We start from the raw sequence: 16,418 nt of genomic DNA, 5'->3' as shown, positions 1-16,418 counted from the left end.
TGACAGCAATAGCACCAATGAGATTTAAACAGAGGAACTTACTATAAAATTAGAGTTGCAAACTCAGATCCATGATATGCATATGGAATCATAAGGAAATGATGACGCTGTCATGACAAAGAAGCTCTGTGTTCAGAATATGCTGGGAGATTTTTATCTTCCTCTACAGATTCCTAGCAGCCTCCATATAATCAATATTGTTTTAGGAAAGAAAAACAACTACTTACTAAGATTTTTCTAATTTTTTCAGGGAGGAGAAGTCTGAGCAGCTTGCAGATTCTAAACATGAAGTTGAGCAGCTCACCCTAGAGCTGCAAAAAGTAAAACAAGAGGTAAGATGGATGCTGTTTATTAAAGTCCCATTTCAGTGTGAGGCTAAAAATACTACTATGCTGGTTTTTTAATGAAGAAATCAAGGTATTCCAGCAAGCTATTTGATGATTATGGCTATGGCATAGCAGTGCTATGCTTTCCACTTAACTGTTGAGAGCAGTCTCATCTGCTCACCTTGCAAATAGCCTAGTAATACCTGAAGCTTATGCAGCATCAGGCATTAGTAATGTCAGAGGTCCAATAGGCTGAAGAACCACTCTGTCTTGTAGAGCATTTACTGATAGTAGGAGAATTCTCTTATTCCTTAACGAGAACTCTGTTTGTCTACACTTAGTAGGTAAATGCAAAAAGTTACAGTTTAAAAGTGTTAATGAAGATTTTTCTCCCTGTTTGTTCCTCACTTCTCACAGAATATCCACCTTGCCTCAGATGCTCGCTCTGCCCGAGCATACAGAGATGAGCTTGACTCTCTGAGAGAGAGGGCAAACCGTGTGGAGAGACTTGAGATGGAACTGGTTCGGTGCAAAGAGAAACTTCACGATGTGGATTTTTACAAAGCTCGCATGGAGGCAAGTGAAAATTAGGAGAAAGATTTGCTGAGTAATCCTTAATGTTTGGCTTTTGTTGTGTTACTATTCATGTGTCGTTTGTTATTGAGCTGACCATAGCAGAACATCAGAGCAAGTAGAAATTTCATAACATACATCATACCTGTTGACTGAGCAACATTAAAACTTCTTTCGGTAGAGGAAGGACTTGATGCGCGCAAACAAATACTCGTTAGTTTTAAAGAACTGCTTAGTTCAGCATTATGTGGCTAAACAAGATAGACCTTTTTGTGGATGCTTTTTCTAGAGAGTCCAGATCTTTAGCTTAGCTTTAGGTAAATTCCCTGTGTTCCAGAGTTGTTCCTTTGACCAACATTTTAAATGTCCTGTATAAATTAGCTAAATGAATGTCTGGGTGTTTTTCCTTAGGGGATTTGTAACAGATGCAATTGTTGTTAAAATGGCATTTTTAAGGATTATCTCAGATGGCAAATGCTAGCCACCCCTTTTTGCAACTCTTGCTTGGGGTAGAAGGGAGAGAAAATTTGGGTCTTCCCTAGTGCCGTGAGTGGGGTATGTCAATGAGAAATGTATGGCTTTGTTCCAATAGTAATGTCAGTTACTCAGCTTAGTCACCTGCAGCTATGTCCATCCTGGAATTCTTAACTGAATTACGTTGGAAAGGACCTCGGAGATCATCTAGCCCAACTTACTGCTTACAGGATGGCTGACCTTAAATTTAGGTCACACTGCTCTTATTTTCTGTTCTTTCAGTTCTTTGAGACATTCACACCAAACCCCTCAATAATACACACACATAGCACTTCAACCAAAGTCAAATAAATATCCAGACTTGCTGAACAAATGGAGGTTCAGTAATTGACAGCCTCCCTATAAAATTAGATAAAATCCTAGGTCTGAGGGAGAAGAGTGATGTTACCAGACCTCTGGCTGAGAACACAGACCTTATTTTTCTGCTCTATAAACTCTACTTTGTAGATGGTTTTTTTCTTTTCCCTCTCTAACCTAAGGGTCCAGCTAGCTGCTGCTTCTTATGAATAGGTTCACTAAAATGGATGGTTATTAATGTAGTAAATAGACTACGAAAGCCTGTCTTGCCTCTCAGTAATTCCCAGTTTACGTTAGGAGGTATGAAGCCCTGTCTCTCTCTGTTTTCCTCCCTCGAGCTGGCAAATAAGTCCTGGCACACCAGCTATCAGCGTGCCATCCTGGCTGTTACCTTTTGACTGTGCACTGGAGATACTGAGCTTCTACCTGCTGCTCAGATAATTTAGCTGGAGCTAGGAGAGGGACTTTTAGTGTCGTCTTCGTCTGAGATCAGGGGAGTAGCTGTTTGTGTTCTTGAGTTCTCAGCCTCCTTGCTTGTTGTAGAGCCAGCGGATTCATGCACTGCTGTCTGCATGCTGATCTTGCTTAGCACAGCGTTCAGTAAAGAGTCCTTCAGTTTCAAATTCTTCTGGCTTTCCTCGCTCCCTTTTCTACCCTGTCCATTTTTGGTGAAACTGTTGAACATCAGAGGTGAGGCCTGGCTCTCCAGGGATACCCCCCTGGAATACTGTTGTGGTTTAACCCCAGCTGGCAACCAAGCCCCACACAACCATTCATTCACTACCCCACCAGTAGGATCAGGGAGAGAACTGGAAGGGTAAAAGCCAGAAAACTCAGGATTGAGATAAAGGCAGTTTAATAGGGAAAGCAAAATCTACACACACAAGCAAAGAGAAACAGGGAATTAATTTACTGCTTCCCATGGGCAGGCAGGTGTTCAGCCATCTCCAGAAGAGCAGGGCCCAATACACATAACGGTTACTTAGGAAGACAAACGCCATCACTCCAAATGTCCCCCCCTTCCTCATTCTTCCCCCCACTTTATATACTGAGCATGATGTCATATGGTCTGGAATATCCCTTTGGTCAGTTTGGATCACCTGTCCTGGCTGTGTCTCCTCTCAACCTCCCATGCACCCCCCACTTCCTTGCCAGCATAGCAGTACAAAAAGCAGAAAAGGCCTTGGCTCTGTGTAAGCACTGCCCAGCAATAACAAAAACATTTCTGTATTGTCAACCCTGTGTTCAGCACAAATCCAAAACACAGCCCCATACAAACCACTATGAAGAAAAGTAGCTCTAGCCCAGCCAAAACCAATACAAATACAGCTGTGAGACAAAGAATATTTCCCATTAATATGGCACATTTCTAATTTGGAGCCACAAGGTGGCCTCTAGCAAAAGTTGTTGCTATTGTAGAGGCTGAGCTTTTCTAACATGCAAGAGGATTGCACAGCTGTCTGCAGGGTGCTCTGTGGTCTAGAATAGCCAGAGAGTTTCACATTCTCACCGCGCCCTCTTCCATCATTGATGAAGTTTTGACACAGCTATGGACTGCCAGCATTGAGCAGTGGCAACAGCAGGCAAACTCCATTCATCTCAGGCTGATGCATTCAGAGGATTTCACAGGGCATGATTCTGTTTTTTTATGGTCATGGAGTAGCACAAAGGCTGTGCGTGGTAGCCGGTGTCCAACTTTCCATGGGCCCTCAGTTTTATGTTGAATCTGTCTCAAGTCCTCTGCTCCTCCAAAAGAAGGATGAATGGCTGGGGTCAGTACAGTGTCTGCTTAGATTTGTTCAGGAATGTAACATGGTAAAAATTTCTGCCACTAGACAGTACAGTACTGATTCATCTCATGGCATTTACTGGTTGCTGCTGCCTTCCTAACCTCTAACTTTTAAGACCTGAATCATGCAGAGCACAGCAGTGAAAATGTAGTTGTATACAACATCAACCACTTTTCTACAGTGATGTGATACCTTAGGGCCGGCTCATAGGGTCTTGACAAGGTTGTTAATAAGCAGTGCCAAATCAGTAAGTGAGAAGAAAAAGTGGGTTTACTGTTGGGCATCAATGCAGAAAGCTATTAAATGACCACTTAAAATCTTTTTTCCTTCCTCCTATTGCAGGAGAAGTGCAAAAGATTCAAGTCAAGGTTTATGTCAGTATAATACATTTAGGCGTGTGTTTTGTTTTCCTTCTCTGGATGTCTTGACAGATTGTTCAGGAATAACATTTTAGTTGGACCATCATTCAAGGAACGTGGAGATGAACATGCTCTGGAGCCTTCCTGCTGGGGTGGCTTGATGAGGTCGCAACTGTGAATGTTAAGGAGCAGGCTTAACACAGGGCCTCCTCCAAGGAAGTGCTTCTCTGCAGTGTAAAGCTCCCTTCTGGCATTCCTCTCCATTGAACCTTGTGCTGCTCCAGGAGATTAGATTATTTTCTAAAGCCAGTTGCCTTGCCCTATCTTCCTCCTTCTTACCATAATCAAGTTTCTGTGCAGGATGATGTGAGGAATCTCTGCGAATTAAAAAAAACAAAACAACAAAACAAAAGCAAAAGCATCACTTGTATGTTTTCATATGGCTGTTGAAGGCAGTGTTTGATTGTCACAAGATGTTAACTGTCAGGGCTTAGTAGAGACAGCTTCTGAACTGCCTCAAGTCAGGGGTTGAACTAGGTCTGGATGCATGTGCAAATTCTCTGTTTTCAGATTTAAACAATCTCATTGCTTCTTTAATTTCTGAAAATGTTTTCCAGTAGCAACACATTCTGATTGTGCAATCGCTTACCTCCAGGTAATTGTAACCATCTGAATGCACAATGCACATTCTTAAAGCTATTTCAAGTTAAATTATATTCAGCGTATTAAAAAAAATCCACAGCTGAATTGGTTTTGTTGCTGATTTAAAAATAAACTTAGAGTTACAAAATAATGTTGGTGAATTTGTTAATTAAATTAAAAATAAACCTTAATTCCAGCAGAAGCAGCACCATGACCACTACCTGCTGATAGTCTAACAAGTGTGATTTGTAGCCAGATACATTTTTAGGTCAACTGTGTTATCCCAGCAACTTCTGGGAGTTGTTAGTGCTGACATGTTTTGGTTAGGACAGCTTTACTTTCCAGGCCTTGAGCTGTAACTCTGCAAAGCTCCCATGGACTAATTATTTAAATTATATGGACTTTCCGATATTAAGACAACCTCAGATCATGGTGATCTGTGAGTGAGCAATGTTAAACTCGTCATAGCAGGCATTTCCACCGGGTTACTAATTTAAGATTTCATCAGAACTGCTTTGAACTGGCATGACTGCCCATCCTGGGTGCTCCGTGGGAAGTGCTTCAGTCTTCCATGTGCTGCGGCTCCCACTGATGTGTGGTTTGTACCAGAGCCTGGATATGTATATGTACTTGGCACGTAGCTTGACTCTTGATGAGACAATAAAATAACTGGTTCTTTCTTGGTAGGCAGTTTTATGGGTAGTTCTGAGGTCATGGTTTTGAGGTCAGACACCACCTTACTTCTTAGGGCTGTGGTCCAGATCGAGAGTGATGATCTAGCAAAGGAAACTCTTGGCACATTGCTGTTTCATTACAGGTATTCTGACAGCTTACCTAACACCCAGCAGTTTCTGTACCATGTACTTCCTCTGGTCTGTCATCTGTTTAGTGTCAGCCTTTTAAGTTTGCCCACCCTGAAGTGACCCAGGGTCACTTTAGATCAGACTTGGCCCAAAATGCAGGTTCTGTAACATTAGTGTTTCAGTATTGTTGTTATTTTAGTTACTTGCATACTCAGACATTTTAATTGAAGATGAACCTCTTCACAAGCACTACCATATTTGTCCTTTAAATGCTACTGCAGTAGGGAAACTTTTTCTCTCATGATTAGCAGTTTGGTAGCTGACCCACTGAGAGGACAGTGTGGTTCTGCATAAGGTAGACTTTCCACATTATGCCATATACAATCAAGGTGCAACAAAAAACTAAGATTACTAGCTATGAAAGGTTTTTAAATCATAGCCCCCTGTGGTATCAAAAGGCAGGGGGAGTGACTGTCATCAGACACTGTTAACTTGTTCTTTACATCTATCCTTTTCCTTTTTCTTGGTTGTTTTTTTTGTTTGGGTTTTTTTTTGATAACAGAGCCTCAAAAATCTTCTTAAAGTTGATTCTATCCCAAAAAATGAGAAGGTACTTGCTGACTAAGCAGCGAAAGTGATTTACTCATGCCTGATGATCTTTGAGGAATCTTCTTGGTTTGGATGCTTGTGGTCTGAGAGAGCAGACATGAACACTGGTGTCAGCCCAGACATCACATTTTGAAGATACTTTTCCAGGAACAAACTTGTCAAGTGTTTTGTCTCTTTGCACATTTTATGCTTTTGCATATTTCATTGGAGTAGCAAAAGGGATAGGTAGAGGAGAGAGTGAATGACAAAAGGAAGTTTCTTTAGAGAATGAAATAATCTGCTTTTTGCCCGATTGTAACTCTTCTTGGGAAAAATCCTTACTGTATCCATTTAATCTTTTAAATGCTGGTGTGTTCCTGCCATAGAACATTTGTCTTGGACTCAATACTTATCTGAGAATCAACAAAAATAAAAGCTAGCTGTGGAGTATTGTAGTTTGAAATAAGATGTATTTGATACATGTATTTAAAATATGACCAAGAATACATGGTGGGATCTTATGCTTTGGACATTTCATGTTTCCAGAGATAAGATACGTGAATGCACAGAGTTTCATTTGTTGTTTGCAAGGAAACTATTTAGAGTGCGATATAATTAACTTCTTTCCAGTGCTGTGACTGCAGTAAAATAATAAACTTTTACTGAGTAAAACCATATCCAAAAGCTCTAATGAGTAAGCAACATGGCTTGTGCAGTTATCGCTTATGTGTTTAGTAGGGAAATGGCAGGGAGTGTTAAATATAAAACAACTTCCTCTGTTCAAGTGAACTAAAATTCTGTTCATGAGAGAGAGGAACCTTATTCAGACATTTACACGGCAGTGTACTGAAACAGGAATGTGGATATCGTATGTATTGATGGATAGTGTTCCCCAACGTGTTTTGAATACACTGTAGCATCCCTTGTAAGTAAATAATTTATTTTGAAGCAGAGTAAACAGGGGACTACAATAAGTTGGCTAAGCAGTTGGTACTGTAACAGTGGAATTGGAATTTAATAGCTGCTCTTCTGTGTCTTAAATCTCTTTGGTGCACCTCTTGATCTAGCCTCATATAAAGCAAAAGGAACTCCATTAAACTTCTAAAATTCAGGAAAAAAACCAACAAGAAATATTAGATTTACCTGCATTAATGGCCCACAGTTAATGAAACATGCTATCATCTCCCATTACAATATCAGGTAAAAATCTTTATGAAACAGAGAAACATGTCAGATTTCTTTCTTGCGTTTTGCAATGTCAGTTTTTGAAAATCACTTAGTTATGAAAATTAAGTAAGAAATTAACATTGTTGCTTTTTTCCCTAGGAATTAAGAGAGGATAACATTGTATTAATTGAAACAAAGGCTATGCTAGAAGAACAGCTAACATTGGCAAGAGCTCGTGGTGATAAACTGCATGAATTAGAGAAGGAAAATTTGCAGTTGAAATCCAAACTTCATGATGTAGAGCTGGTATGCACTTTCTTTTTCATTATGCTAATTTTTGAACTTCTGTTTTTATGCTAGGTTACAGAATCAAGTCACAGAAACCAGTGGGGACAGGCAAATAAATCAGCAGCGCTTTTAAAGAGTTTTTTAGATTAGACTTGTGTACGTGAATTCTTGAAATATTACAATGTTAACAGTGTAAAAATTACCAGTGCTACTTTGTGTGAGACTGAATTTAATTTTATGCAGGGAAGGTACATCAGAATTTTAAAATACAGATTGCTTTTGTACGTATTGATAATGGAGATACTAAAATCTGTTAGTTAAGTAGAAATCTCTTAGATTTAGGAAGTGAAATCTACTGTAGTAAATGATCTTTCTTGTTGGAAACAAAATCCCCAGCCATTACAGAGTCTTTAAGAACACACTACCAAGTGTCAAAGACCTAAAATTCCAAAATGTCTTTCTGTGTAAATCAGTGGTATGACTTATTGCTTCATGACAAAGAAAAGTAAGAAGTGGGAGATTATTGTCTACAAAGAAAAGTAACACTGGATTTTATAATACCACTAGAAGTAGTAAATACTCTTTCATCTCTTGTATTTTAGTTAAGTCCTTCTCTCTCCTTACAAAGATGTTGAGGATGCTGTGTGGGGTTAATGTTTTAATCCCAATGGACTTCATTTACAAGTGGTGTCCTTCAGGGGTCCATACTGGGACCAGTGTTATTAAATATCTTCTTTAATGATTTAGATAAAGGGATCGAGTGCACTGTCAGCAAATTTGCAGATGACACCAAGCTGAGTGGTGCAGTTCACTCTCCTGAAGGACAGGATGCCATCCAGAGGGACCTGGACAAGCTTGAGAAGTAGGCCATGGGAATCTCATGCGGTTTAACAAGACCAAGTGCAAGGCGCTGCACCTGGGTCAGGGCAACCCCCGATATCGGTCCAGGCTGGGGGATAAAGGGATAGAGAGCAGCCCTGCTGAGAAGGGTGCTGGTGGATGAGAGGCTGGACATGAGCTGGCCATGTGCACTTGCAGCCCAGAAAGCCAAATGTGTCCTGGGCTGCATCAAAAGCAGTGAGGCCAGCAGGTCAAGGGAGGGAGTTCTTCCTTCTGGTGAGACCCCACCTGGAGTGCTGCATCCAGCTCTGGATCCAGCAGCACAGGAAGGACATAGACGTGTTGGAACAAGTCCAGGGAAGGGACACCAAGTTGATTAGAGGGATGAAGCACTTCTGCTGTGAGGGAAGGCTGGGGGAGTTGGGTTTGTTCAGCCTAGAGAAGCAAAGGCTCCAGAGTTACCTAACTATGACCTCCAGTACCTGAAGGGAGCCTTTTTAAAGGGACTTTTTAAAAGGGCATATAGTGATAGGGCAAGGGGGAATGGCTTCAAACTGAAAGTAGGTTTAGATTACATGTTAGGAAGAAATCCTTTACTGTGAGAGTGATGAGGCACCAGAATAGGTTGCCCAGAGAAGTCGTGGATGCCCTATCCCTAAAAGTGCTCAAGACCAGGTTGGATGGGTCTTCGAACAGTGTGGTCTAGTGGGAGTTGTCCCTTCTCATGGCAGGGGGGGTTGGAACAAGATGATCTTTAAGGTCCCTTCCACCCCAAACCATTCTATGATGTTATGATTCAGGGCATTAAAAGGCTCATGTCACGCTCAGCTTCTCCAAAGTGGATGAAGATTTTGAACGATGCTTTTCTGAGTGACTTGATGAATTTTTGTGTAATGCTATCTGAAAATTTGGGAACAATTTTCCCCTGAAGTGGGAGGCATCACTTCAGCTCTCACAAATGCGAACAGCCCAAATAGTTCACAAGGAGCAACAATAGATTCATTCTCCACGTCTGTTTCCTGGAGTTAAAACTCAAATTTTGAGGCAGATGTTACTTGCCAGTCCATATGATTGCATCCAAATTTGATGCGATGTGTTGAAGCTCAGGAGAATTCAAGGTTCTATCTGCAGAGTTTCCAGGATGTCAGTGCATGATGCTACATGTTTTTGAAGAGCTTAGCTCTGGAGACAGCTTGAACCCAGCCTGCCTTACTAGTCCTGGCTTGTACTGGCCCTGTCATCACCTGGTAGGTTCTCATTGCCATCACTCTCCCTGACTCTAAACAGGGCCACGTGGGTGCCTCTGCTCTGCATTCTGTGGCATATATGGTAGCCCACAGCAAACATTTAATGCTGTACATGTATTTCAGTATAAAATGTATAAATGTAAATATTTCAGTGTAAATGTATTTCAGTGTTTAAGGAGATTCTTCTACCCTCAGTGTATGTTGTGCAAGTGGCTGTTAACCCAGAATCTTACAGATAAGCTGAACGCACATTTTCATTCATGTGTGTCTTGCACAGGACCGGGACACAGACAAGAAGAGAATTGAAGAGCTGCTGGAGGAGAACATGGTCTTGGAGATTGCACAGAAACAGAGCATGAACGAGTCTGCACACCTAGGCTGGGAACTAGAACAACTGTCTAAAAGCACAGATCTTGCAGATAGTGAGTACCAGCTGGGGCAGCTGTTGTGTTTGTGGTCTATTTCAGAATAGACAGGTTGGTTTACTAAAGATGGGATCAGAAGTTGAGTCCAAGGTTGGAGAACTTCCCTCATTCAGCCACTTGACTTTGATCGTAGTTTTCTGCAACTTCTGAAACATATTCCTCTACTTTATTTCACTTTCTTTTGATGAAAGCATCAAAACGTTTTCCTTTTTGTTCATTCCTGAGAGAGTAACTTTTAAGTAAAATAATAATTTTAAAAAAATAAAGCTTTGTAAATGACACAGCAGAAATGTCACACTGGATGTTTCTAACTGAGTGGTTGGGAGGAGTCTGTGATCTTTAGTATTCTTTAGTACAATTAGTACAGACAATTAACTGGTCTTTAAGTCCCAGGAAGTAGTGTATGCTGAAGTCATTTATTTTTACTAGATACTGAAAAATGTGTACAGTTAAAATAACTGGCTGATTTTTTTCTTTGAATGGTTGATTTGATTTCCGTAACTATCACAAACATAACTAATTCTTTCTTCACTAGACAGGTTTTAGCATTGGTTTCTGTGTTTAACATTCATTCTGTCTATTATAGCTGCCTAAATAACAATGCTAAATAGACCTTGGGGAATACAAGCTATTTCCCCTTAATTCAATATGCAGCTTTTATTGAGTACTCACTTTACTTCTACTAAGACTTGCATGTTTGGCTTTGTGTACCAGGAACAGTTTAACTTGAAGACAAAGGAATAAATTAGAGTAAGGAGATGTTAAGTTTTCAGTAAAACTGTCTAGAATAGTTTTATTTTGTAAAACAACTGAGTGTGTGCCTGACACCAATTCTTAAATCTTGCTGTCTAGGATCCTAATTCTCTTCACTAAGATTAATGGCTAGTTAATTGTTACTTCTAAATAATAATCTTGCAAAGCAGGTTATATTAGCCTGAGAAGAGAATGGCAGTCTATTGCTCCTTATATGTGTAATCAAGGATATTGCTTATTGTATTAGTCAGGGGGACAAAAACACAGTTCTCTCAGAGCTTACAGATTTTGATAAAGAGTATTTCAGGAAAATGTAAAAATATTAAATTTTCTGGCCTGTTTAAAATACCGAGTTTTGCCCCCTTCTTGATTTGGTTTCACTAGTGATGTAGCAGAAGGATGCTAGTTTTATTTTGTTACCTCTTATTTATTAATGTCTGTCAAACATAACTTTCAAAATTTGCTCGAGGGATTTAAAAAACATGAAAAAGATGAGATTCCTTCACTGATGCTTAGTGTTTCAGCACTGGACCTCCAGAAACTCTGATTAACCAAAGAAAAAGAATAAGAGGAACTGAGAACATAAGTAAACTTTTATATTCAGTAGAAAAAAAAAAGTAGTGAAGGAAGCCCAAATTTAAAAAAAAAAAAAAAACTCATTAAACTTCAAGCTTTTAAATTATTTCAGGGAAATGCCTGTTCTACTTTTACAATAATTCTCCTTAAGAAGTTCCATTTCAATGCATGTTGCTGTTCTGAATGCAGCTTGTTTGTAGAAATATAGCCAGACTTGAAAGCTCTTTTGGAATATCTCATGTTCTTGGATTTCAAGTTGAGTCTGCAAGGGTGACAGGTAGCAGAAGATTTAACTGGATTGTTTGGAATATTTTATTCAAAATAATTTTAAAAATAAGTATGGGAAAAAGTAATTTAGATGGACTTTGCTTCAGAACAGAGCTTAACTGGAGTATTTAGTTAATGTTTACTATTTGAGTCTTCACTTGACCAAAATTCTCCAGTTGATGCTCTATAAAAGAGACAAATAGGATTTTACCATTTCAGAAACTTGCCAGTTTAAGGTGTTCAGTGTACTGTGTGTAATACTGCTGATTATTTAGGATTCATTAATTTTCTTAGACTTAAAGACAATGTTAAAGTCAGTTTCATGTGAAACGTGGGTTTGAGGTGATGGGCAGCAATTATTCCATGGGAAACAGAAGTTTACTCTTGTAATTATTCAAATGCTGAGCAGAGAAATTAACAGAACAGTGAGGCTTGGGTGGTGGATTTTAAGGCTGAGAGGTACTGAGACTTTTGATCTACAAACATTTAGAGTAGAATAACATCTCTGTTGTAAAACTTGCATAAATTTTGTCAGTTCTGAAATTTCAACTTAAGACACCTCTCTGATCAGCATTCTGTTGGATGTCCTGTACCTGAGTACCTGATACTAAATTATCTTCCCTGATTCAGCATATTTTTGATGAAGTAGCTGTGAAGATAAGCAAGGGAATTCTCCTTTTGTAAGAATTTTTTCCATGACTAAATATGATTGAATACCTGAGTTTTCACTAGCTCTTTTCCAAAGGAGGACAACAAAGATGGTGAAGGGCCTTGAGGCGAAGCTGTATGAGGAGCAGCTGAGGGCACTTGGTCTGTTCAGCCTGGAGAAGAGAAGACTGAGGAGAGACCTTATTGTACTCTACAACTTGTCATGAGGGGAAGAGGAGGGGTGTCTCTGGTGACCAGAGACAGGACTGAGGGAATGGCCTGAAGTTGTGTCAGGGGAGGTTTAGGTTGGATAGTAGAAAGAGGTTCTTCACATAGAGGGTGGTTGGGCACTGGAACAGGCTCCCCAGGGAAGTGGTGACAGCACCAAGCCTGACAGAGTTCAAGAAGTGTTTAGACAATGCTCTCGGGTGCACGGTGTGGCTCTTGAGGATGGTCCTGTGCAGGGCCAGGAGTTGGACTCAATGATCCTTGTGGGTCCCTTCCAACTCAGCATATTCTGTGTTTCTGTGATCTTTCTGTTTTAGCAAACACTTTGCAGTGGTTTACTTTTTACCTCAATTTATTTCCTCTGATGAAAGTATGAGATGGTATCAAAGTATATTTTGCAACTAACGTTAGACACGCTGCTAACATGACTAAAGCAAATTTAAGAAGAGTTAGGAAAGTAAGTAACTTTATAGATGTTCAGATGGTTGTCTGTTCAGATACTACCCTATTTATTAGTCGTCTTAATGGTTATCTGTGAAAATGGGTTCTGTTTTTAACGAAGTGTTTATTTAGCAGTCAAGCTGAAATTAGAAGAATCTGACTGCAGTAATCTTACTACAAGTGAAGCTTACACACCTCGGAAGGAGATGTTTGTGAATTGATTAGTGCCACCTTCTGATTCTCATGTTTTAACAGCCAGAAAGTCCTTTGTGTTTGAGTTGAATGAATGTGCTTCGAGTCGCATACTGAAGCTAGAGAAGGATAATCAGAGCTTGCAGAACACAATCCAAGAGCTGAGAGATGCATCCCTGACCTCCAGAGAGAGCAGCCTAAAGTTTGTGGAACTGGAAAAGGAAAATCAACAGCTTAGCAAAAAGGTAATTTGCTCACAGGAACAGAGCTCTTCGGTTTTTAAACGCAGTGCACGAAGGGCTGCACAGCATTCCTGAATGATGAGGGATAGCAGGGAATTCACCCATGTTCCCCATAAGACTGAGCATTTTTTTGGGCCCATCTATTTAAGTGCATTCTAATGCAATTAAGTTTTAATATTTGTATTCTGTCGCCTTCTACTTCACTGCCTGCTTACTTACATCACTGTAAGCAAAAGTGGGTTTTGTGCCTGTTTGCCCCGTCAGATTGCACTGTCGTGTCCCATTTTGTCGTCTTACGGCAGTCACTACTAGGCAAGGAATCTGTGGTCACATTGAACTATTTTTGGGTTTTGAAAGTTTTAATAATGTTTCCATGTAAGTCAAATAAATCACACAGGTGAATTCAGGTTATTATTTTTTAAATGTCTTTCTTGCTGTCCAGAGTCCTGGATCAGCTTTTTCTTTGTCTTGTCCTTTTGGCTGTTATAAATTCTCTCATGCATGTCTCTCTCTCTGCAAAGATCTTGTTTCTTCTTGTCTTTGTAACATGCAGGTCATCACTTTGTAAATTTACTTATATATATGTATGTTGCACTCTGTTATTAACTGTGATTACATTTAGCTCAAAAGCCAGCTCAGTGCTTGTCCTTGTGAAATGCACTGCTCAGTTCACCTCCAGCTACTATCCTTATTTATGACTGACCAGTAACTTGAGTCCTCAAGTATGATTAATTGAGCCAAGTGCTGCTGAGGAAAGAGAATGCTTGCTACTCTAAGTATAAAACAATTTTCATGTCAAATTTTTCCACATTCCACGCAATCTGATAAATTAACCAGAATATAAGGCTCATTTCTCCTTTTCCCATTACTGCTGTAACCTGTGTGTGTGAGACATTGATGCAAAGATTTCTGTTCTGTTTGGCTTACCTATGAACTAACTGAATGCTTTAAAGGATAAGGGGAGAAATGCTGGTTGTGGATTACCAGATTGTAACAATCAAAGTGCCCATTTCTCTGCCAGGGAAAATAGGTATCCATCACTGGATCATTCCATCTTCTGGAGAGATTAATTTGCCAAGTAGAGACCAGTTCTGCTTCTTGTCATTCCTTTGTGAACAAGGAAAACTGCAAAAGTTCAGTTCACTGTAATCTTCTTTCCACACTTCCATTTATGGCCTGTTGGGTATAAGTAATTCAATCCTGCTCTAATTTACATGCTTAAAATTTGAGACTGAGGCATAGAAAGCACTCAGCAGATACCTGTGGTGTACAGCAATGTAAGTCACTTAAAATTTGAGACTGAGGCATAGAAAGCACTTAGCAGATACCTGTGGTGTACAGCAATGTAAGTCACTTGAACAACTGTCGCCTTTGGTCAACCTTTGGCTTTGCCCCAGGTAGATTCCTGTGGGCACCTCCCGTTATGGCACTGTATTGGTGCCAACAGTTGTGATTCCAGAATTAGTCTGATGTTTTTGATGATGATGAATGCACTGATATGGTGGGGGTCACCTACAGGTCTGGCAGTTCTGTAAGACAAAAACCAGTAGTGGGGAACGCCTGTGTGGTGAAAGGAGGACACCACATATATCAAACCAATTAAGAAAAAAATGGCAGGTAAAAATACTATTGTTAAGAGCAAGTAAAATGCTTGAAATCTTCACTAGAAAAACTCAGAATATGATAGGAGCTGCTGACTGAATACCACAGGCCAGTCAAGTTGAAGGACTTCACCTCCCATTCAGGAAAATTTTGGAAAAAAAATTGGTAGACAGCATTCTGTCTGTGCAAGACAATGAGTGTCAGTTTACAGAGACCTGATGCATCATATGTAAAATAATCTTGATTTGAGATGTTTGAATTTGTTTTAATCTTGCCTTTCTGAAATATGTTTTTTACTTCTCTCACACATGTATCCTCTCAATTAGAGGGTACCCATGTCCACAGCAGGGTGTGCAAAGGGGAAAGGGAAAATAATAGGCAAAGTCTCTGCGATTCACTGCAAAATGGTTACTACAGTAGGCAGGGGAAAGTGTAACAGTTCTTGAGGACTGTTAAAGTCAAGCATGTCTAAGTCAGAGGACAAAAGAAGTGTTTTTCTTAAATGTTGTGTGCCCTTAGAGGTTTTTTTGCAATTTTCCTGAGATACCCATAGTAAAATCTTGCCTCCCTAAAGCCATTTAACTGGGCTGAGACTTCATCCACTGTCTGGGACTTCCAAAAGTTGTTGTTCAAGTATGGTTGTCTGTCAACTGATCTAGTGCTTAGAAGCATCATGTAACCAAAATAGGATTATTCAGGTAGTACAGTAGGAGATGTTATGAAGGAAAAGTCACATATATCTTTTTTTCCTTTCTTGCAAGGTTTTCAGAGGAGCTAATAATAGAAAACCTTCCTTTTGGGCGCAGTCAAGTAGTAGCAGTCCAAGTACCCATCTGTTTTCTCTGCCTTTCTGACTTACTGAAATAAGCTGTAAACAGTAATGTCTTACTTGCCTCCAGTTTTCTGGGAAGTGCAAATGAAGATCAGCTGTTGCTGAGCTACTGAGTTTGTTCCAGCTTTCCCTGTACAGCTCCTTTGAGACCAATGAACCTCAACATGGTTACATTTCTAACTGTTAAGCCCTCCTTATCTCCAATCTGGGCAGCCCCTGCTTGTTTAAACACTTCCTATAATGAGGCGCATGTTGACATAGGCAGAGCCCGGCCTCCAGCTATTTCCCACTTTTAAGTTATGTCTAATACCTCTTTCACTGACATTTTCACTGTTGACAGAATTCATAATACCAACACAAAAATGAGCTGATACTTGTGCAGAGCTGTAGGTGCTCACAGTACTTTACAAGCTTAAAAGGGAACACTTCCTGACTTGGGGAGCCTAGCCTAGCTCTCTGAGCCTCTGGGTTCTAAATACTGAACAGTTACTGCTTCTTCGTGCATTATGAGTACAACTTTAAAAAGGAGTGAGTATGAAAACATCATTCATTGTAGGACTGGAGCCTTATTCACAGATCATTCAAATCCAGTATTGTCACCCACTGGGGAAAAGAGGGCCAACAGAGCATAGGGAGAGGGAAGGTAAACTTGGTAACTCCAGTGCTTTACTGCTTTTCCTCCATTCCTGTTTTAGGTTGGTGATTTGTTTTTTTTAATGCTGTTGCTCACTGAAGTGACCTAATAACTTTCTCTGCAT

The 16,418-nt window shown here is 40.0% G+C and overlaps 1 protein-coding gene across 3 annotated transcripts in view; it reads left to right on the top strand.

Moving 5' to 3' along the window:
• Nucleotides 1-16,418, top strand: part of CCDC88C (coiled-coil domain containing 88C) — a 103,509-nt gene that overhangs the window by 57,693 nt on the left and 29,398 nt on the right. For all 3 annotated transcript variants that reach the window (XM_032690733.1, XM_032690732.1, XM_032690731.1), the window contains exons 9-13: nt 251-332; nt 744-902; nt 7,239-7,385; nt 9,732-9,876; nt 13,048-13,229. In XM_032690733.1, coding sequence (XP_032546624.1) covers nt 251-332; nt 744-902; nt 7,239-7,385; nt 9,732-9,876; nt 13,048-13,229 — 715 coding nt within the window. The remainder of the gene's footprint in view (nt 1-250; nt 333-743; nt 903-7,238; nt 7,386-9,731; nt 9,877-13,047; nt 13,230-16,418) is intronic.

Source organism: Chiroxiphia lanceolata, chromosome 6, assembly GCF_009829145.1.
Source record: "Chiroxiphia lanceolata isolate bChiLan1 chromosome 6, bChiLan1.pri, whole genome shotgun sequence".
Taxonomy (NCBI): domain Eukaryota; kingdom Metazoa; phylum Chordata; class Aves; order Passeriformes; family Pipridae; genus Chiroxiphia; species Chiroxiphia lanceolata.
Note: the sequence above shows the minus strand (reverse complement) of the source record. Positions and strands in the feature narration are given on the sequence as shown.